The sequence below is a fragment of the Heterocephalus glaber genome, unplaced genomic scaffold (assembly GCF_053883595.1).
Source record: "Heterocephalus glaber isolate CG9 unplaced genomic scaffold, H.glaber_assembly_v1.0 deba00001538, whole genome shotgun sequence".
NCBI lineage: Eukaryota > Metazoa > Chordata > Mammalia > Rodentia > Bathyergidae > Heterocephalus > Heterocephalus glaber.
In genome coordinates this window covers 25,285,381-25,309,126 of record NW_028258333.1, presented here as the reverse complement: position 1 = coordinate 25,309,126, position 23,746 = coordinate 25,285,381, and the positions used below count along the sequence as shown (strand labels likewise).

General features: G+C 40.1%; 1 protein-coding gene across 1 annotated transcript; it reads right to left on the bottom strand.

The window, feature by feature from the left end:
* Positions 1-3,037: 3,037 nt before the first annotated feature.
* On the bottom strand, positions 3,038-16,957 carry LOC101696496 (oncostatin-M-specific receptor subunit beta). Its single transcript, XM_087189218.1, has 12 exons — positions 16,874-16,957; positions 16,192-16,345; positions 12,022-12,098; positions 11,221-11,361; positions 10,414-10,636; positions 9,202-9,381; positions 8,099-8,203; positions 6,731-6,940; positions 5,387-5,554; positions 4,981-5,062; positions 4,028-4,100; positions 3,038-3,610 (listed from the first exon to the last, which is right to left on the bottom strand). Exons 1-12 carry the CDS (start codon positions 16,955-16,957, stop codon positions 3,038-3,040), a joined length of 2,070 nt encoding a protein of 689 aa, XP_087045344.1.
* Between the last annotated feature and the right edge of the window lie 6,789 nt (positions 16,958-23,746).

Sequence of the window (23,746 nt, the reverse complement as noted above, 5' to 3'; positions counted from 1 at the left end):
CCATTATCTCTCTCCCAGGATTTTAAATGTTCTAATCCATGCAAAGTGTTTAGCATGTTTTCTAAATTCTTTGAGATAAAGCCAGCTTGTTTTTTTTTAACAGAGCTCATGGAAACAATGTTAGCTAAATCTAATTCCACTTGATTTTCTTATAAGTACACATTCCAGTAGATAATGAGATTGACTGTAATTAATATGGATTAGGTGTTAGAATGTCAGCAAGTTTTCTGTAGGTCTATTGTGTAAAAAAATAAAAGAGGCCCCTGCTTCCAGCCTAAGTCCTTGAGGTTCCCTGAACACAACTGAGGATCTTTCTGCAGACTGATATAATGATACCAGGTCATGAATGTCAGTCAGTCCAGTCTGCCACCTAATTACAATGAGAGTTCTAGGGAATTACTACGAATTTAGTTTTCCTTACAATTTTTTACAGGTATTAAGGCTATGTCACAAACAGGTACAGTTCATTTAGAGAAATATTTAGAGTAAGACTTCAGCATGTGAGGGGGAGCAAAGTGGATGAGTATGAGTGGGACTAAAGCAGCCATAAGTGGCTGGCTGGGCTCGTGATGCCATGTAAGTTTTCATCATTCTACTTTTGTGTATATTTAAAACTCTCCAGTTTTCTTTTCAATTCTGATACTTCTGAGTGGCACTTCTTAAAGCAATGTCTCGAGGTAGCCTACAGTATTGAAATGCCAGTGTATCTGGTTATTACAAACATTGGAGAAAAATATTTATAGCTGCAATTATAGGTCATAGTAGGCACAAAGTTGTATTTCCAAACATTTCCTATTGATGTATCAGTGTATTTCAAAGGGATTTTATGTGATTTAGGCCAGTACTATCAAAGTTTAGTGAGAATCTGAATGCCCCGGAACTGAGGAATGCTTAAACAGAACAGGACTGGATTCCTGGTCCTGTGCCCCAGAGTTAATTAGGAGGCCTGAAGTGTACCTAGGTATTTACATTTTTAGTTTAAGTTCATGAGATGATTTATTGGCTATAATGAGTAATTGTTAGACTTTCATTTCATTGAAGTACATACACCAATAATGTGAAGGTGAAATGTTTTAATTGAGGCTTATTGGAACAGCAGAAACAACTTCAAGGTTTGTGGGTTATTTAAACAGTCTACATGAAAATATTTACAAAGCAACGTCATTAACATTTCTGTGTACAAGTTTCAAATAAAAATACAATTACAAATGTGAGGACATAACCAAGTTTTCAGCAAAGGCCTTGGGTTATAAGTAAGGAAAAGGTTGAAAATCTTGAACAGAACAGCGCTGGTTTGTGTAGGTGTATTTTGAAGCCACTTGAGATGTAGATACTTTTATTGTGTTGACATTTGGTAGCACAGCCAAGGGCCTAGGTGGTCATTTCCACCACCTTGACAGCAGCCAACAATACAAAAGGAACCCCCCCCCCTTATGTGCTTGTTTAGACATGACACGTTAGACAGGAACAGAAAGGAATTACCAGGTACGTGCCAGATGCATTGCATACACAGTCATCAGTGTCCATGGGGCGCTGGTCAAAACATCCTGCAGGTACCGACACCTGTGGATGCTCACGTCCCTTATACAAAATGCTTATACATGATTTATGCCTATTCTCTTAAGATACTTTGTCATCTTAACACCTGATACATTGTAAATGCTGTCTAAATGTTATACTGTGTTGTTGATTAATAAAAAGAAAATATTCTGTACATATTCAATACAGATGCATTTTTTCTGAATGCTTTCTGTCTGTGGTTGGTTGAATATTCAGATACAGACTGCAGCACAGATGAGGAGGGCCAGCTGGAGACAAGGTGCTCCAGACCTGACACACAATTTCCCACCTCAGAGAACTTCTTAGTTATATTTAAATTATACTCAAGAATAAGGTTTCATTTTATTTATTTTAGCATAGTAGGAGATAGTAAGAATTCTCTTGACCCAAACAACCTATTACAGTATCCAAAGGAAAGCTAAATCGAAACAGGTCATTTATATTACATTTATGTAGTTCTTTTTAAAAGAAAAAAAGAGGAACCATAAAATGTGAATGGTTACTCAGTGATGTTTTTTTAATTTTCCTATTCTGAGGTAGTCTAAAGTGAAGGAAGAGGCTGGGTGTGGTGGCACACACCTGTAATCCCAGCACTCAGAAGACTGGGGCAGGAGGATTGCTGTGAATTTGAGGCCAACCTGGGCTACATAATGAGTTCAAGGCCAGCCTGAGCTACGTAGTGAGACCCCCATCTCACAAAACAAAAGAAAAAAGTGAAGGAAGAAAATGATGTCTATTGAACAGGTGTGCTGTTACCTTGACCCTAAGTCAGGAGTTCTCTGCTAATCCTTTTCACTGTAGTAAGCTACACAAAAAATTGGAAGATCTTACTGATTTACTCAAACATCTTACCTTTTAGGTTAGTTTTGTGTACCCTAAAGAGCTGATTTTACTGGTCAGTGAATTACAAATTCTTATTATGTCAAGGCAAGTCTAAAATCAGTTTTTAGTCTCAAACATCTTTTTTGGTGACACAAGAAATTCACATTTATGCTTTAGTAATAAATCTTCTGTGGTCTTTGTAAAAGCCTATAATCTAATTGTTTTAAAATAATCTAATCCCTTAAGATATTAAACCTGAGAGTAAATTTTACTGGAAATATTTTCTCACTAAAAACTGAGCTTCTAGGACTATACCCACCCTGTACAGTACTGAGTGGACAGGGTCTGTGGAGTGAGTGGTTAATGCTGGTCTCAATGTCAAGTTCAGGTCTAGTATGATAAAAGATTAACCTAGCACAAACAGCAACAAAGTCAGCATGTTTCCATGATCCTGCCATTTCTAAAGTAAGCCTGCAAAGGAGTGTTAAGTTCCACAGCTTCTGGCCTTTATTCTAGCCAAACTCTAGTGGCCTTACCTAGATCAGACTTGCATAGTGATAGTTCGCTGGGATAAGGGCCAGGACACACAGAGATGAGATGGTGCCTGGATCCTCCCGTTGGCATCTGGGTAGCATGTGAACTGGGTCTGTGCTGATTAATGGTAGTGTTTATCTTGACCTAAAAGAGTCATTGAAGAGAGGCTGCCATTTTCACTAAGGACAGGTGAGTCAAGGCATGAGGGTACTGCCATTTGCATTTTATACTCTGAACAGAGTACTGGCACTGGTGAATGTATTAGAAGACTGTCCTTGTCTCCAGACATGGGGGAAGCCAACTGGGACACATAATTCAAACTAATTTTTCCAGCTGGTATTTCCCCCAGGGAATCTGTGTGTGTTTTTTCTAGAGTGTTTAGTAAATTGTCAGGTGAGGCCAATAGCTCCAGGTGACATGGTGGGGCTGTATCAGGTACTGGGGTATGGGCACAGGAACCAGAGTCACAAGCTGACTCACTATAGGTGTGGTTCACAAAAGAGATGCAGGGGCCAGGGACACAGAAATCCTGGGCTGGCAGGAGGTAAAGGTTGGCAGGCTTGGGGAATTCACTTTCTGTGAGTGGCTTCTCAATGCCTATGAACTGTGTTTTGGTTCCTTCTGATTTGTTTACAACTTCAATAGTGTCTGGAGTGCAGTCTTTGACATTCATTATTCTTAAGTGAGGGCTCTCCTGTAAAGGAAACAAAAAATATGTAAATATTAAGGTGTGTGTGCATGCAGCAAAATATTAAGCATGCAAAGTGCACTTAAAGCTTCAGTTTTGTTCACACTTCTTCCTTATCACAAGTCAACTTGGAGCTGGCATTAAAAACCAGACAGTTTTCCTGACAGGAGAAATCAAAGCTCCGATCACATATTTATTTATTTTTGGTGTTGGGGTTGAACCCTGACCTTCGTGCATGCTAGAAGTGCTCCAGCACTGAGCTACACTCAGTCTCCCCAGTCCCCTATTTCATGGCTGTAGAAACAGAGGTGCCTCTAATTCATTAGATTTTCCAAAAGAAGTCTAAGAAAGAATGACTAATATAGTCCCGACCTGGTTCAGTCCTTAATAGGTATGTGGTATACATAGTTTCCCCACATTTACCTTGGACTTTATTAATGACAGGATGCTGCTCTTGTAAGGATCTGGAATGTCAGGATAACACTTCTCCTTCACCCTAGGAAACAGTAAAATTGAGACTGAATTTCATAGTTTAGTGGAATCACTGAATATGAGACTCATAGGGTCAGATTTCTGGCTTCTAATCCTTGCTCTATCCCTTACTGAGCAAGTTTCTTAACTCTTCTGCACTTTAATTTTTTCATCAGCTAAAGGGAGAAAAGTGCAGTACTTACAGTGTTGTTACAGGGATTAAGTGGGTTTGCCTCAGTTATGTACTTTTCTTGCTGCTGAGACAAAATACCTGATAACCAAATTTAAAGGAGGAAAGGTTGTTTAGCTCACAGTTTGTAGAGGTTTCAGCTCATAGTTGGCTAGCTCCAAGGCAGGGTGGCATGACAGAGAGGCATCACAGAGGAGAAATAGTCCACAGCAAGTAGGCAGGCAAGAGCAAGCAAGGGATGACCGCAGCTCTTTCTGTCCCTTATATTTTATCCAGGCTGCTTAGGATGGGCAGCACTCACACTCTTAATCCTAGTACCCTAGCATTGCACCATGAATCAATCCTAGTGTCACACACTCTAGATCCAGCCACCTCTGAAAAAGCCGCACCTATGACCACATGAGGCTTTAGGGGGACATCTAGACACAAGCCATAACAGCGTTATTCTATAGAAAGCATTTCTAACACCACCAAAAACATAGTGATATGTAAATATTAGCTGTGGCTATTGAAAAATGTTTGCAAACTCCTTAAATGCTTTTCTTCAGTATTATCGTAGAAAGCAGAATTGTCAAATTATATATTCTTACCTAGGTTTCTTGTGTCTTTTTCCTTTTTAGCACTTCTTTCATATTACTCAAAGCCATTTCTATCTTAGTAAACATCTTTAGGATTTTCTCTGACTTCTTGGATAAAACCCTCCTCCCATACTTACCACTGGCTCTTCCAGTAGCACATGACTGCAATGAGCAAAACACAGAGTACCATAGGCAGTATGATATGCATCAGCATGTGGGCTGAAGAAGGAAAAAGGAAGATTTTAATAATTACTTCTACTGCTGCAAAAAATAAATTTATGAATGAGAATAATTTTACATGTTTATTGTCTGTCCTCCAAATATCTATACAAGCTTCAACATGCTTAGGAGGCAGAAAAATGTGTGTATGTGTGTATGTGTGTGTGTGTGTGTAACAAAAAGTGAAAGAGAAAGGGGGAGAGACGGAGTGATTGGGGAAGAAAAATTTGAAAAGTCCTGATCTAGACAAAGCCCAAGGCCACATTTCTCTTGTGAATTTCCCAGCAACTCCTCAGAAAAGTGTTTTGATTTGGAAAAACTCACAGTGTTCATCTTGGGTTGTGACCTTTGTGAAAGTTCCAATGGGGCTCTTGCCAGCACTTGTGAAGGAAGAGACGAAAAACTCGTAGAAAGATTCAGGTTGCAGATTTTCCACAAGGAATATCTTCTGTTTTGGGTTGTTGATGGCATGTTCACAACATGTTGAATTATCTGTGATTTTTTTAAATTTCAAAAGAAAAAAGAAAAAAGAGAAAAGAGATCTTGTGAGAGAATGGGACACTAATATTCTGGTTGCCTTGGCACTGTCAACATTTTTAAATCAAACAAAAGTCAAATAACTTTAACTAGGGTCCCTGGATATAATAAAAAAATTCACTAAAGAAGGGATGTTGATGAATAAGTGATAATTTGAAATAGGAAGAAAAGATCCAAAGGGGTAAGGGTGGTGGGAGGAGAAGGGGAAAGGAAAGAAGGGAAAGGAAAAATTATGAGAAAAGAAAAAATAAATGGAAGCAAAGTCTATGTAAATAGGGAAGGGTGGAAGGGGTGAAGGGCACACAGGTAATGGGGAAAAAAATAAGAACCAAGATACATCATGTACAGGTACAAGCACACAATGATAAAAGTAAACATACTGTTTACCTAAAATGTACCAATAAAATAATTTAAGGGAAAAAAAAATAAAACATATAAGACTGTGAGAAAAAAAAAAGAAGGGATGTTGAGGATGGGGTGACAGCCCACATGGGTAATCCTACCAGTCCAGGAAGCTGAGGCGGGAGGATCGAAAGTTCTAGCCCAGTCTGGGCAACCTAGTGACTTAGAAAGAGTCTGTCTCAAAATAAAAAACTAAAAAAAGTTTGGGATATACCTCAGTATGAAGGCCCTTGGTTCAATCCCTACTACCTCAAAAAAAAATAAATAAATAAATAAATTAATTAATTATAAAAGAAGGGATACTGGGGACACAAGTAGAGCATACAAATCTTCCAGAGAATGTAAGGGCTTGGAAGAGACTTAAAATATGTTGGACTGGAGGTGTAGTTCAGTGGTAGAACACTTGCTTAGCATTCACCAGAGCCTTGGTCTAATCCCCTAGCACTATCAAAAACAAATAGTAATAAAATTTAGCAAAGTCAAAGAAAAAAGTTTCATAAGCAATGAGACATTTTAAGGATCAGATCACCAGGCCCCCATTGTTTTTTAAGTAAGTTAAAACAGTGTGCCCGCCGCTCTTTGCTTAGCTTCCTCATTTGTTTGAGAACCTTCTGACTACAAAGCCCTGCAAGAAGGGCACTTGGGCTGGCCTCAGTCAGAGATAGCAGTCTTCTCAATGCTCTTGAATAATGAGATCTTGAAAGTGCAAACAAATCAAAGCTACATCACCTGGCAGAAGCTCCGCTACAGAATCTAGATGGCACTGAGTGGCCTTGGACTTCAGACAGACCCGGTATCCTTGTATGAAACCACGCTGGGCCTCAGTGTCGTAATCCTTCCAGCTCAGAGTGAAGGAGTGGGATGTCACATTAATGGCTTTCACTTGAGGGCTGTCAGAAGGAGCTAGGAGAGGAAGTTGGGGCGGGACAATGTCGTGATCTGGAGATAGTATTGGAAAATTCATGGATACTGAGCACATATCCACAACCAGCTCCTGAGGCTGTAGAGCGTATACTGAGCTAAGGAGTTTTACCTCTTTTCCAGGAGGATTTATGCCTTAATATAGTTTGTGAAAGTTAGGAAAGAGTGGAACCATCTTTTTGTTTAGACACTGACTTTCACAGATGAAGAAACAGATAACCAGAGTGGCCAAGTAACTTGCAGAGGATCACTTGATTCTGTGGGTGAATTCTAAATGATGTCTGAGGGAAGATTCAAGCACAAAGAATGTACTCAAATGAAGATGAATGGGAGAAAGAGGCAGGGTTATGTTGAAAAGGGCGAGGAAGCATTTTTGAAGAACTCTAATTCCCACATGGAGGCGATGTAGTTATCTAAATGTCACTGAAAAAATCTGGGAATGTTTATTCTGAAGGCTTCCCTGGGTCTGCTTCCCCCTCACGTGCTCATGCACACCTGATCTGTACACACGGACACACTGAAGCAGCACACTTCCTGCCTGTTCGAAAGCAGCTGGAACCTGGATCAGCTCCCAAGTGAACCCACCCAGAGAGCTGGTCTGTGAGTGCGAGCAACTCAGGTCCTGTGCACAGCTCACAGCTGGGAAGCCCTGGATGCAGCAGAAGGAGAGTAAGCAGGCGCCTGGGATAATAATAATTCTAAATTGTCCAACAGCAGGTGATCTGACATATCTACCTATCTGTATCTCTATCTATATCTATATATCTATATCTACCTATCTATCTATATGTTGGGTCACTTTTCGGTCAGGAAAATTAGATGATTAAATAAATAAATAATATTTAACGACATGAATCAAAAAAGCAATTTACAAAATGTGTAGAATAAGATTCCATTTTTATGGAAAGGGAGACTACTAGGATATATCTAAAATATTAACTCTGGACTTTTGCCTTTGAGTGTTAAAATTAGCAAAGATTTTACCTTCTCCTTTTGCATAGCATTTTATAAATAGCCTGTAATGAAAATGTTTTACATTTGTATAACTGGAAAATAATTTTAAAAACTCAATTCCCAGGATAAATGGAACTATGAAAATTAAGTAAGGGGATGAAATCTTCTTAAACCCCAAACTAGGAGTCTTCACAGGGGACAGATTAAATGCTTTAAACTTACCCAGTTCCTGGGTATATCCTATTTTGTTCTCTACTAAATAAGCAATCTTTTCTGTAGATAGTTCATAAATTCTGAAGTTGTATCGGATCCCCGGTCTAAAAGCATCTAGAGGAGAAAAGTCACCAGATTTTCAGTAACAGAATAATATTCTCTTTAGTTCTGAAAAGAAAAACTGTGAAAAATGAATTTGTGTTACTCTAAGTTATTTCATCCTCAGATTTCGAGCATTTTTCTCCACCACCTTCTCTCCTTCCACTAAGCCTTATTCGTGTTGCAGAGGCTTGGTCCCCTCCAGCAAGGTGTCCTCTCCAGCAGGGACTGTCTTCTGCAGCGTCCCCTCCTGCAAGACCTCTCCAACACTCCCTTATTTGTCCACATAAAACCATTTGAAACCCTCGGTGACTGTAACCTCCTTAAAGTCGCTTGTTTCTCTTTTCACATTAAAGCCCACGGTCTTGAATAGTTTGCTTTCACTTCTTCACTTCCTCCCACATCTACATCTCTGCAATCTTGCCTCAGAGGCCACCAGGCCACTGAAACAAGTCAAAAGGCCCAGTAACTCTCTGGACTCAGAAACTTCCCACATCTGTCCAGTAGATGGTGACACCCACATCTCTTACTTAAACCACAAACAAACTGGGCTCCTTTGACTTTGCTAATTAGCAATCTATAAGTGATGAATCCAGTATAGGAAGTAAGGGTTTAAGTTCTACAAGTTTACTAAAACTGAAGGACTCTATGATTGAATGCCACCAACTCTGTCGTAAACATCTCTCCAAAACAGGCACTCTGTTTTTGTAAAAGCTGTCGGGACAACTGTTACAATGTCTCTCTGCGTTCACTTCAGACCACTAATTTAGAGGAGCAAGCTCATTAGAATCATGAAAATCTATGCAGACCTTGCGTCTACATACATTACAAAACTGTATTTAAAGCTCAAATCTTAGAATATATTTTTGTGAAATGTAAACTCTTAGCATCCAGGCTAGATTTGCCATTTCAAAATTATTAGGTTAACACAAAATGCCTATGAAGTAGACCAGCAATCCTGGCTGAACTTGCTGAAAGTGGCTACAATGGTATGATAATATGGGAGTTCTTACCTGAGCTGATGACTGTACTTGTGGTATTGGGACCTACATTCTTCCACTGTAATTCACAGTGCAGGTTCCTTTGATGCTCACACCAGTCCACAACATATCCTGCCCTGTCTTCAGATAGGGGTTTCCAAGAAATAAGGAATCCATCTTTGGTGCCATTAATTTTTTGTTCTTCAACCTCTTCTGCACAGAAACAAAGAGAGTAGTGCTTCTGATTTAATTAACTGTAACTCTTTAAACGGTTCTGAAGAAGAAAATAAATGTATATATGGAAAATATATGCTGTAGTTTGAATCTGAAATGTCCTCCAAAGGCCAATTGGTGAAGCTTTGGTTCTCAACCTTTACAAAGTGGGGCTCAGTTGGAGGAAGTAAGGTTATGGGGGGCCATGCCCTTGAAGGGGATATGGGAACTCTGGTGCCTTTCTCTCCCTCTTTGGTTCCTGGACCTGAGTTGAGTACTTGAGCTCCGCCATGCTCTCCCCACCATGATGTGCTGCCTCACCACAGCTGACCATAGACTAAACCTCTGAAACCGTGATCCAGAAACTAAAGGATAACATCATTGCAAGATGGATAAATAGCCTTAGAGTATCAACTACCAGTTGATTTATGCACACATGTGCATCATTTCATAGCACACAACTGAGAGGCATTACTGTACTCAACCTTTTCTATGGCTTTACCAAGAAGGAAATTGATATCATTAATGACTTTGCAGTTGAGGTCATTTCCACCTTCCTTATTCTTTTGCCATCTAAGACTGGTCAGGGGTCATCTTTTATTCTACAACATTGTCAAGGCATCTCCTGAAAGATGATGCCAATTGGTCTTACTACCACTGTAAATGTTCATGGGCTCTTTGTAGGTGGGAAAGACCGACAAAATTTTTTACAACACAGTAAATGCAACTCACATTTCACAAGCCACAAAGTATTGAAATACTGACCCTAATTCTCGGTAAGTGGGGTTGGATTTAATAATTCTCCTAGTATGTTGAAGAACTCCAGGACAGAAATGACCTGAGCTATGGCTGAAACCTCCATCCCTCCATGAAGCAACTGTCCTACTGAAATACCTGGCCCAAAAGAAAATGACTAACAGTGCTTGGTTGCTACCTTCCCAAGATACTGTCATCTTAATTTATTCATAACTACTCAGTAATATCATCAACATTTTTTTCAAGTGAAACAAAACCAACCACAAACCAACTCACCATTCCCAGAGTCTCCAGATATGACAATCTCTGAGGCAGGGGAAGCACCCACACTGTTGTTAGCTGTGACTTGGATTTGGTAAGAACCCTGGTCGAGAGTTAGTTCTGTGCCATTGGCCGGTGCAGGAATAGACTGGAGCTTTAACTCAGATTTTTTATCTAGATCTTTTGCGACTATATTATAGAATAGGATCTTGCCATTGGCATGAAATTTTGATAGTGGCTGAAAAAAATATTGACAATCATTTCAAAATGGATTTTACCTTGAAAGGATTTTAGGTTTTGTGTAATTACCTTTTTATCTCTTCTGTCCCTTAACTGTGTGACACCTTCATGTACAAACACATACACACATACCAGCAAATTCAAACAGTTTAACAATGAAAATAGTCATCAACACCAATCTAACCAAAGTGAGTAGAGAGATGAACATTTGGGGACAATGCTCAAGACAGGCTTTGTCAGAGAGGAGAGAGCTGACTTGGAATCAGGAGGACAGGAGACTCTCACTTGGAAAGAAAACAAAGATGTGGGGGGCGGCTGAGGAGAGGAGACCCGTGGGCAGAAACTGCACACAAAGGCTCTGTGGGAGGGCCTGGCCTGGCCTGACCCCTCATCCGGTTGTGTTCATCTCACAACCAGAGCCCACCTTCCTTTTCCTAAAGGGTCCTTCAGGTCCCTGGGAATTTCCTGCCTGCACAGTCCAGCCCCTCATGAGCCACCCTAAGACACTGTGCCTTGCTGTTTGCACCCCTAGGCCTCAGACTGGGCAAAGGCTGTCCGTTCAGGAGGAGGACAGAACCTGACCCTGAGACTGGTGGGACCACAGGCGTGGACACAGAGCCCTTGTCGAAGGTGCCAAATGGCGGGGGGGGGGCGCGGGGGAAGCAGGGCGGGCTCTGGTCGGGGCTCGACTCTGTCCACATCACCACGTTTAGGTCTGAAACACTGGAGAACCCAAGAGCGCTAAATGTCAAGCTGACCTTCTGGGCTGTCACAAAGGATATTAGGCTGAGCAGAAGGAAAATAGTTATTTTATATTACAATTTTATAGCTTGATTTATCATTTTAAATATAAATGAGTAATTAATTAATTTTCATAGTACTGGGGAATCTGTGGCCTCTTGCATGCCAGGTAGGCACTCTTCTACTAAGCTACATCCTCAGCCCTTTATACTTTTGATTTTGAGACAGACTATCACTGAGTTATCCAGGCTGGCCTCAAACTTGTGATCCTTCTGCCTCAGCCTCCTGGGGAACTGTGACTGCCAGTGTGTGTCACTGCACCTAGCTCACAATATTAAAATATGGTATGTGGCTGTCCATGTATACCCTTGCTCTGGCCCCTGCAAAAGCTTGGAGTGGGGTTGAGTAGAACTTACAGAGTAGAAGGTTGTAGTAATCAGAATTGGACATCAGTGGCACGGGCTGTGAGGAGAATAATAGCTGAAGAATTAGGACATTAGTGTGCAGTGGGATTCCTCCACTGGGTAAGCAATTTTATTAGATTAATGTTACACTCTCTCTCCATGGGGAGACTACTAATATCCAGTTTCACTATGAAAAAAAGGTGAGAGCCAGTAGACATTTTGAAGCTATGCAACTTACCTTCCAAAATAAGGTCACATGATGAAGTCCTTTCTCTGGCTTCACTTTTCTCCAGACATCAAGAGCCTTGGAGGGAGCTGAAATTAACAAATACAGTTCTTGGGTCATATGATGTGTGCACAGAAGATATGCATTCAGCTTCTTTCTAAGACAGTGATGATACCTGTCTCCTCCCCGGGGTTTGTGTCTCTCTCGCCTTTTCACTCTGACTTCTACTCACTTACCACAGCCACACTGCTCATGCTTCTTCAGGGGCACACAGTAGGGGCTTTAGAAAAGATCGGCTGCCCCTGAAAATGACATCAAACTAGAAGCCCTTATAAATGTCAAGTCCTAGAACTTCTGGAAGCCGACAAAGAATTCTGGAAACATCTGTCAGATCAGTTCTAGAAAGTAAGTTAGGTAATTTCCCACATTTTTATTTTCTAGGCAGTGATCTAGTGCCACTTAGTGCCATTTGCAAAAGCTACCAGTGGGGCAGAAAGGGCAGGGGCTCTGCTTTCACGAACTCCCCTGCTGGCCCTTTGCTGGATCCACTAGAAATACCTCCTTGTCCTCCTCTGCTGCCTGAACCTGGGTCAGCTGACTGCCTGTGGACACGAAGGGCTCTACTGCCCCCTCCCCTCTAAAATGGTCTTACTACACTATTCTAGAATAATCCACAAACTAAGAGAGAACTTAGAAAAGAACCTGCTTAAGTGCTCCAAAATGTTCTCTTCTCGTCTTTATTCCTTGCTCAGAAATTCATGCAAACTTTTTTTTATTGATTGATTGGTTGGTTGGTTGGTTGGTTGATTGATTTCCACTGAATTTATCCTTGCTCAATGCACTTATCATGAGGAGGAATCAGTCTTTTAATTCAAGTTAGCTATATATGGGTGCCTTCATGTAAAACTGTTTGGGAGGATTTCATTTACACAAAATGACTGCTATTATTTACACAAGGACTACTAAATGCCAGGTCACTCCCGTTTTCCATATACCAACTAATTTAATCCTCCTGGCTCTGTGAGGTAGATATTTTTATTTATCCTATTCTCTAGATAAGGAAACTGGGGCCCAAGGAGATTAAATTAATTGCTCAAAATTATTCAGATGTAAGAGCAATGCCAAGATTTGAACCCATGATAGTCTGGGTCTTAGCCATGACATTACGCACCTCTAGGAAATGGAAGTCACTTGAAGGCTCAGCTTGCATAAAAAGTTCAAGTAAATGCACATAAAAAGTATCTTGATGATGGAAAAAATAATAAAATCAATATAATTTATTTTAAATTCTTCAAGAAGTACGTGTCTTCATCAGTGATTTAAAAATACTATTAAAGTCCTAATGAGTACATAGTTTTCAGTTTGTAAGTCATTTTGTTTAGTATTTGTGTAATAATATGTATTCTATAGGGAATCACATTTTCCACTGTCAGGGTTTTGTCCCGGTCATACTTTGATAAGCATAGGATGACAGAAAAATAGTGAAAGAAATGTTTATAACATTCCTCAGCCACTAGAACTCTCTGGCTTTAGCTGCTAGTGTGTCCATAGAGACAAGTAAGTATTCCCACACACTGTGGTGCACACCTGTAATCCCAGCATTCAGACTAAAGCAGAGGATCATGAGTTCAAGACAAGCCTGGGTTATGCAGTGAGACCCTGTCTCAAAATAACTAAAAATAATAAAAAGGACAAAAAGGAAAGAGAAAGTAGAAGAGAAGTGAAAAGAAAAGAAAAGGAAAGGAAAAGAAAAGAAAAGGAAAAAGACTCACAGGAATCATCATCATCCTGTAGCTGGGCCTCACAGCAGACCTCCTTCTCAAATCCAGTCTTAAAAACATCTCTCTACTCAACTACATTTTGTGAATGTACAGAAATTTTACCTCTGCTTTTCTAAATGGAAAATAAAACTGTATCATCTTCCTTTTATGATTTCTGTTTTGTAATATAAATCCTCCATCTTAAAATGGTTTAAACATTTTGCCTAAAAGCCAGACATGGTGGAACATGCCTGTAATCCTAGCACTCTGGGAGGCTGAAGCAGGAGGATTGCAAGTTCTGGCTCAGCCTGGGCAACTCAGTGACTTAGTGTGACCCTATCACAAAATAAAAAAAAATTTTAAAGGCTGGAGATGTAGCTCAGTGAGAATGCCCTGGATTCGATCCCCACTACTGAAGATAGGTAAATAAATAAATAAATAAATAAACAAACAAGGCAATTAAATTTTAAAGTGTTAAACAGCAACCGTCACAAAATTAACAAAACCAGCAAGGTGTTTCACCTTTTTTACGTTCTTTTATGAAAGAACAGGTAATTTGTGATTTGATTCAAAACAGCTCTTTGAAAGAATTGTTTTGAAGGTAACACAAAGATTTATCTCCATCTTATAGTCTACAATACTCAGAAATGAACACATAGTAACTTCTTATTGTCATGTTGGTTACTGACCCTTTACGCTTGTGACAGATAGGCTGGATTACTGGCTTGATGGGCTGGGGAGCTGTCCAGCGGGGAAGCACAGTTCTGCGTGTGTCCTTAGGAATCATGGAGGTGTAATTGTATCTCACCTGCTCTGGGCCCTTCCTCTCGGGGCTCTGTCCCCTGCTCTGCTTCCTAGCCACCACAAACTGAGCAGCTTTGCTCCACCACGCCCTTCTGCCACGATGTTTCTGCCTTGGAGCCAGTCAGCCATGCACTGAAAGCTCTAGTATTAAATTAAGCCTCTCCTCCTTTAAGTTCCAAGTGTTGGGGATTTTGTCCCAGCAACAGAAAAACTGACCTTAAAGGATACTTAATTTAAAGGTGACTTTATATTATTTTAAATTTATGGAACCATATTTCAATTCACTAAATAAGCCATTGGAAAAGTCAGTATTAAAATAAATGCTTTATTGAGAACTCCTGTACAGTGTTGGATTCCAAACTTAGCACAAAATGTTCAGCTGTTTTGTAAATTACTGCTCAAAATAAAACAGTACTGTGATACAGCTGATGGCATTCTATATACAACACAGCTTCTGATCAAGTGCCTTCGCCACCCCTAATTAGAGCTACTGCTTTAAAAGGGCCCTCAGAGAATGCCACAGCAAGAGCTCTGACCCTCACTCCCACAACAAGATGGAATAAAAAATACTTATAATCTCCCCTCTGGCAGTAACACAGCCAGGGCATGCATCAACATGATTGCAAAGTTGTAATAACAACTCCAAAGAAGAAATCACATGGGAGCCAGCTAGGGTCAGGCTGGCTCGGCTCTGAGTTGCAGCTCAGTTACTGACTGGAGAAGCCAGCAACATTGCTCTACCCCCCTTCCCTGCACCTCAGGGTCCTCATCTATACACTGAGGATGACAATGCTACCTACACATGCAGCAAGGGTAGAAGAGAAAAGCACAGTGAGAACATGGAGCACTCTCTGGCACACAATGAAGGTGAGCTGCTGTTGTTATCATCATATCTCTGCCACCTATTAACATCGAAAACTGGGTGAATCACTTCAGCCTGTGGGTATAAGTTGCCCCATCTGGAAAACTGGCACAGTAATGCTTACTATCTTGAACAGGAAAGAGTTGGGGGCAGGGCCAGGCCATCTCTCCCAAGGCTCTCCTGAGCCTGGGACATAGTTGTTGATGGAAGGAAACTCTGTGTCAGTACTGAAGAAATTCTACCACCATGAGCAGCAGAGAAGACACCCAGTGTGCCACAGTGGGAACAAACCGCTTACTAATAAAGAGTAAGGGTCCAAATATCATTACATCTGCAAACACAGCTTCACTTTAGTGTAAGACCAACAACTTCCATGGCTCTAATGTTTGATTTGTCCCCAGTCCTGAAGTATAGGTCCTCTATACTAATTTACGTAGCCGAGATCCAATTGCTGAATTGGATACAGCAATATTGAATACAATATGCTGAATACAGCAATAGCAGGAGCTTACAAACTTTTGGAAAAATTAAAAGTAAGAGAGGAAATGTACAGTAGAAATAGCACTGACAGCAAATGTTTGAAGTTGGTATCTCCCCACTCATTAGGCATTTAATCCAATCTTTTAAAATGGTATTCTGTTTCTGTTTTCATATTTCCTGCTTAGTTTTTGGTACAATGAAAGGTGCTCAGGGAACCCAACCCATTTCCTGAGGCTTAGGTGTTCCTAGGGGTGAATGATGGGAAGCCAAACATACCAGCTTCAGCTGTGATGAGGGTCCGAGTGACCCACTTGCTCCACTTCCACACGTGTTTGGCATTGGCACAGCGTATGCAGACCATATACGCTGTGTCAGGCATCAGCTCACTGAAGAGAAACTCACCATTCACCTTGATGGAGACATTATGTTCCTTGATTGAAAGAAATGAAAGAAACAAGAAAAAACAATGAAGATGGACTTATCAGTGCACACAACTCATTGCAAAGGTACATCAGAACATAGCAAATCCCAATCTAGAGAAAATTAGCTCTTCTTTGGAAACAAAGAAAAGGAAATCCCAAGGCCATCTTCCCAATGCTAAAAGTCTACGGTTAAGCTCACGGCCCCTTTTAAACAGATCACGCATGTCACTGAACCCACACAGAAACAAGTTTAAAGTGATTTTAATCTGTCTGTTCAGGACATCCAAGGATTTTTGAAAACAGAAAATTATCTAATAATCTTTTTTTTCAGTATCGAAGATTAAACCCAAAGCCTTAGTTCTAAGCCTAAGTTCTATTCCCAGATGCCCCCGTTCAGTTCCTCTCTTTGAGTAAGGGTCTTCCTAAGTCACTAAATTATCTAGCCTGAGCTAGACTTTTGATCCACCTGCCTCAGCCTCCCAGAGTGCTAGGATTACAGACATGTGCAACCATATCTAGCTATGCAGTGTTTTTACCTGTCTCATATTTTCTTTATCATGGAGTTCAATCTGACACAGAAGTGTGGAATAATTCCCAAGGGCAGGCATCTTCCAAGTCATTGTGGCATTTGTGGCACCTACATTATTAAAATGGATACTGTCGGGAGCCTTTGGGTGAACTAAGGAAAGAAAAAGGAACAAACAAAAACAACAAAAAATAATTCAAGCACAGATCCAAAAGGACGTTGATAAATAGACAGTTCATCTCTTCCTCTATTTGTTTAACAGGTATTTTCTGTCTGTATTTAAGAAAATAGAAAACTAAACCATTACTCACAAGATATAATATTCCAACTACAGCTTTTCTCTTTTATTAATCACACTAGATATTTTGGAAAAAATACAAAAAGAAACAACCTAAGGATATTTGAAATTAAACATATACAGGCAGGTTGTAGAGGGGAGTTAAAACCTGAAGAAGACAGCAATTGAAGGAATATTATAACAAAACCCAGAGTCTACCCAAAATACCATTAATAATGGCAAAGATATAATCCAGAATTCTAAATATATAAGAATATTCCATAAAAATGTCAGCAATGACCAAGGGAAAAGAAAATCAATAGATAACAACCTCCAGATGACCCAATGGGGGAACTGTTAAAAAAAAAAAAGCTCCATGAGGTAAAGGTAAACATATCTAAAATTAATAGAAGGAAAAAAGTTCTCAGCAGAGAAAAAGAAAACATTAAAAAAAGAGGCAAATGAAAATTTTAGAACTGAAAAGCACAGTATCTGAAATTAAAAAAAAAAAAATCCTGGATGGATTGAGTTGTGAGACAAATGAAGTACACAGAGTGTCACATGGGAACTCTGAAAGAAAGACAGCAACAAAGGCACAGGGACCAGACTTGCAGGTTCTACTGCACTGGCAGGGAATTTCCCTTGGTTTTGTTTACCAATCAGTTCTCAGTTGGCCTTGGGTGAGAGCTATAGTGCAAGTAAGTGACAGAGTGGGGTAATTAAATTTCCAAATGGAGAGTTCTAGGGAACCAAAAAGCACAAGGGAGATATTGGAGAGAATGGTGCTTGACAAAGTGGCTCCTTGAAGTTGTTTGTGAATGCCTGTGCCCACCTTCTAATTGCTCACACCTGGACCTGTTCTTACTCAACATACAAAGCCTTTGAGGACTGAATTAACAGACTTCTGTCCAGGAACCAGTCAAAATAGTGGGACACACACATAGAGAACAGATTTAAAAAGCACTGCAATAACTGAAAACAACTTGCATTGGAACCACATAGCACTAAAGGCAAGTTGAAATGCAGTGAAAACCTAACGAGATCAGTTGTCAACCAAAAGAAAACTCTGATATTCCCAAGAGGATCTGTATACTCAGAATCCCACAACATAATATACAAAATGTCCAGGATAAAAACCCAATAATTCAGCATGGAAATAACCAGGAAAATCTCAGCTCATATGGGAAAATGGCATCAAAAAATGCCAATACAAAAGGTTGAAATTATTTGTCAAAGACTTTTAAACAATGATTATGAAGCTGTTCCAACAAGCAATCTTGAATATCCTGAAAACAAATGGAAAATATAAAAAGTCTCAGCCAGAAAACAAAGGATAAAATAAGAATTTTAGGCTTGAAAATACAATGAAATAAATAAAAAGCATACTTGGGAGGACCAAGAGCAGAACAGAGATGACAAATGAGAGTCAGTGAACCAGAAAGTAGATCAATAGAGATGAACCCATGGGGCAACAAGGAGAAAAAAGATTCAAAGAAATGACCAAAGCCTCAGGAATATGTGTGATTAAGATTGTAAAATCCCTCCCAGTTCGGGTGAAAGACATAAATCTACAGATTCAAGAAGTTCAGGGAGAAAAAGCTCACATGGGATAAAACCAAAGAAATCTATGCTAAATAATAATCAAGAAAGCCTTGATGATACAGCAAAAGAAATTATACAATTCAAAGACAAGAAAAAATTATACACACACAAAAGGAACAGAGCCTCAAGTTCCTTATACAATAATGTCTTTCTTGTCTTTCCTTTTTTTCTTTTCTCCTTCCTCTGTCCCTCCCTCTCTCTCTCTCTCTCTCTCTCTCTCTCTCTCTCTCTCTCTCTCTCTCTCTCTCTCTCTCTCTTTACTCCCCTCCCTCCTCTCTTTTTTGGTGCTGGAAACATGCTAATCTACTGCTGAACTACACCCTCAGCAACAATGTAAAAAGAAATAGGGAAGAAAGATAGCTTCAAAGTAGTAAGTGAATAAATAATGGTGGAAAGCCACAAGTTTGGTGATTTACATAAAGTTATCTATTCAGGAAGTCCAGAGATTGATAAATTCAAAGAAAAGTATGCCCAGACCTATCATAATTAGACTATAGAAAACCAAAACAAATTTTAAGCAGCTACATAAATAGGCTATAATAACAGAGGAATGATTCAAATGTAATTAAAACTACATTTTAAGTGAGAAACCAAGGAAGCCAGAAGGTAGTGGGACATCTTTAAAGTGCTGAAATAAGTCTTAATCCAGAATTTGATAACCTATTTTAGGAAAGAAGGCAAATAGAAATTATCAGATGAGGGCCAAGGATTTAGCTCAATGGCACCAAGCCTGCCTCGCAAGTGCAAGGTCCTGAGTTCAATCCCTGGTACCAAAAAAATGAAATTATCAGATGAAACAAAACTGGAGGTTTCTTACTAGCAGAACTTTAAAAAAATACTAAATAAGGTTCTTTGGGCTGGAGGGACATGATAGTGATATGAAAAGGAAACTTGTAAATTTGGATATAGACAAGCAACAAAAATGGTAACTATTTGGATAAATTCAAGACTATATTCTCTCCTCAAATTCTGTAAGGTATGCGTGAATGTTAAAAGCAAAAAGAATAGTATTGTCCAGTGCAATTTCCACTGTATGTAGGGATAAGGTGTGTGGTACCTATAAGCCTCCTCAGTGGGAGGACACAGAGAAACTGATATAGTTGTCCAGCTTCTTCTATATTTTACATGAAACAGTGAAATGCTACCTGAGAGATGTGTGGCAGTTTTCCAGATAGACTGGGACTGACCCAGTCCATCCCATTCTATAGTTAGGAAGAGTAACTGTTGACTGTACTAGGTTGCAACATCCTGAGATTGGGAGGGAGAGTGGATGTAACAGTCTGGGAATTTTTCCACTCCCTACTATAAATAGAATGTCTGTGTCAGTGAATCATATGTCCCCAGAGTCTAAAACCCAAGAGAGGTTACTTTCTGAGGCCCTTTGGCTGCAGTGCAAGTGAGGAACTCACAGAGGAGATTCTATGGGTTCTGGGCAGCTTTCCTGAGCCCTTGGGGCATGGTTAGCAGTAAGTCCTCAACTTTTGTTATTGTTTGCTGTCTCTTTGTATGTAACATATCTTCTTCATGTAACTAACTTGTGTATGAGTGTGTTCTGTCTCACTGGACTCAAACAAGCTGTTAATGAAGCAAGCAGGAAACAGTCTGATGGAGCCATGGCTTATTGGCTAAGTGGGAGAAACAATAGTCCTTCTCATAAGTGGCCCAGGTGCAGATGCCAGCTTGGGGGTGCAGGAGCTGGACATGCAGCTGGAGAATAAAGGCAAAAACGAATGGTAAATGGGACATAGACACATATACATGTACACTGATGTGAATGAACTGGCTACATGGAATGAGACAGAAAAAATGTGGAAACAGGGAGCTTGGTGCATGATTCCCTGTTTGACAGGCATTTATGTGATTGCTCATTCCTGGAAGGCTTGGAAAGTAAGGATTCAGATGGACTCTGAGCCGTTTTGAGAGGGAAGAAAAAAATTCACTACTAATGGTTCTTGTGGCATCTGAGAGGAAAACAAAAGGAAGACAGGAGGACAGACTAGGACAAAAAAAGCTAGGGAAGTTTCCTATAGTCTAGCTGGTGTGTCTGATAAAGGGGCACTGAAGACCCAAGTGTCTCAGGCTCAACAGGACAGTTAAAGATGAGATTGAAGTTTCTGGACTCCCACGGGAGGCTAATGGCCCTCTTAGCTCCTATCAAGATCAAAGGGAAAAGTAAAAAGCTCAGACTTAGCTGGGGTTCTTGGATATAGGAGTTACATGACAATATTTCCCAGTCCCCTAATGGGAAAAATTAAACTGATGGGAATAGGAGGCTTAGGGACAACACAGTGACCCCTGGTGCATATCTAGTTATCTTCTTATGTGTGGGACCTTTTGGCCACTGAGTACATTATAGACACCGAGAGTTTGGCTGATTGTGTCCCAGATTGTTACCCTCATCTGAGGACTATGCCCCTGTCAGCTGAGAATCTGAGCCATAATGGTAGCACAGCCACTCTTGCCTGCACCTAAGCTACCCAAACTCTAGTGGGCTATTTAACAAAAGGGGCTCTACACACTGAGCAGGGAGCAGGACATGATTGTGTTAAGGCAAGACTTAATGCAGATGAAAATATTGCTAAGAACCCTGTAACAGCTCAGTTTGGCTGGTCCTGGGCATGGAGACCAACAGTGGACCACTGCAGGCTAAATGCCAAGGGCATCTGGGCTGAAAGCCCCAGAAATATTCTGGATATGCTCAATATTAGCTGGCCCTGATTGCATCTAATAACAAGGGGGTCCAATAGCTGCTAGTAGGTATCTTTAGGTAATAGAGACAGCATGTATCCAACCTGGGTATCCTTTTGGTCCTCTTAGTCAAGGTAACCAACAACACCACTGATTTTACACAGGGACCTTTGCAGTAGCAAGTCTTGGGAGCCATTCAACAATTTTTATCCAGCCACAGCTTTTAGTACCTTTTAGAATATGCTAGCCCGATGGAATCACAGATGTTCAGATCTTCTACGTATGTAATTAGGGAGTGTGTGTCTTACTTTTCTCATTGCTGAGACACAATACCCAACACCAAAGTTAAAGCAAGAAAGGTTTTTTTCTGCTTGTAGTTTATGAAGTTTCAGTTCATAGTTGGCAGGCTCCAAGGCAGAGCAGCACAGCAGAGGAGCATAGCAGAGGAGAAGCAGTTCATGGAATGACAGGCAGAAGGCAGGGAAGGGGAAGCAGCAGCAGAAGCCTGCCTCTCCCTCTTATCCCTCTCAGGCTACTTGCCTTTTGGATGGTGCCACCCACACCCAGAGTGGACCTTCCCATTATCCACACCCAGAACTGTGCTTAAACAGTAAGTGGACTGATTTAGTAATCATGCACCTTTAATTCCAGCATCACACCTTTAACTCAGCATCACATACCCTAGATCTAGCTACCTCTGAAAAGCTGCATCTATGACCACATGAGGCTTTGGGGGGACATCCAGATACAAGCCATAACAGTGTGACAATAAAAAACTGCCATGGAGGTGTGCTAGCCTATTGGATTTTGGACATGTACATCCCCTGAGGCAGTCATCAGAAATACTTCTTTAATTGGCAACTCATTGCTTGCTATTGGACTCCGCTGTCCACAGACTGAGCATCTTATGGCCACAGTGCCAAATGGAACACTACAATGTGAACATCTCCTTCTTACTTAAGTGCTTATAAACTCCAGCAATAAAATTGGACAGGCTCAACAGAGGTGAATAATTAAATGAAATTAAGATCAGGCCTAGCCGGTATCCCAAGGGATTAACAGATTCCATAAACAAATAGCTAACTAAACAGAAAGGACAAAGAAACCTATAAGGTTCCTGACTATGTGAAGCTCAAGAGTCAAAAACATGCCTGCTGATGGTTTACTGATAGCTGTTCAAGCAAAAAGCTGATGGAATACAGAGGCTAGAATAGTCATTGGATCATTGGATGGTCATCTTTAGACTGAGACTGGAAATGGATGTTCTGCCCAACAGGCCAAATTACATGCAATAGTGATGGTCTACTGGCCACCTCTACCACTATATTTAATTACATTTAAAAATTCATTTTTATTAATACTTTTGCAATACATAATAATTACATGGGGAATTGGTACACATATATAAGACATACCTTAATACTTTTTACATCCCCTTCCCCTCCTGTCCCTTCCTTTTCCCTTCATCTCTTGGTCCTCTTCCCATCTGCAAAAGATCTATCTCCCAGTTTCCTACTATCTATCTTTTATTTTACTCTTTATTTAAACTTTGGGCTTTTCATATAAGGGAAACCATGCACTATTTAGGTTTGCATGCCTGATTTATTTCACTTAGTATTATAGTTTTAAGATGCATTCATTTTCCTAAATATGACTCAAATTTGTCCTTCTTTATAGAATAGTAGTACTGCATTGTGTATAAATACCACATTTTCTTTACCCATTCATCTGTACAGGCCACTTCCAAGATTTGGCTGTTATGAATTGTATTGCTATAAGCACGGATATGCATGTACCATTGTAATTTCAAGTGTAATTCTTTTGGGAAAATATTTACAAGGGGAATAGCTGGGTCAAATAGAAGTTCTGTTTTTAGTTCTTGAGGAATCTCCATACTGATTTCTATTGTGGTTGTAAACTATTACACTCCTACCAATAATGTAGAAGGCTTCTGTTTCCCCCACAGTCTCATCAGTATTTGCTATTATTTGATAACTTGATGATAGCCATTCCTTCTGGAGTAAGAATCTAGGCTTTAATTTGCTCTTCTGAAAAGGTCAGAGATGTTGAACAGTTTTTCATGTATTTATTGGCCATTTGTACTTCTTTTGTGAAATCTCTATTCATTTTACTTGTCCAGTTTTTGAGTGGGTCTTTTCTTTTTGGGGGGTCTAGATATTTTGAGTTCTTTATATATTCTAGATATAAGTACTCTGTCCAAGGTGTAGCTGGTAAAATTTCTTCCCATTTTGTAGGATGTCTGTCCACTCTGTTGGTTGTTTCCTTTGCTGTGCAGAAGCTTCCTAATTTGATATT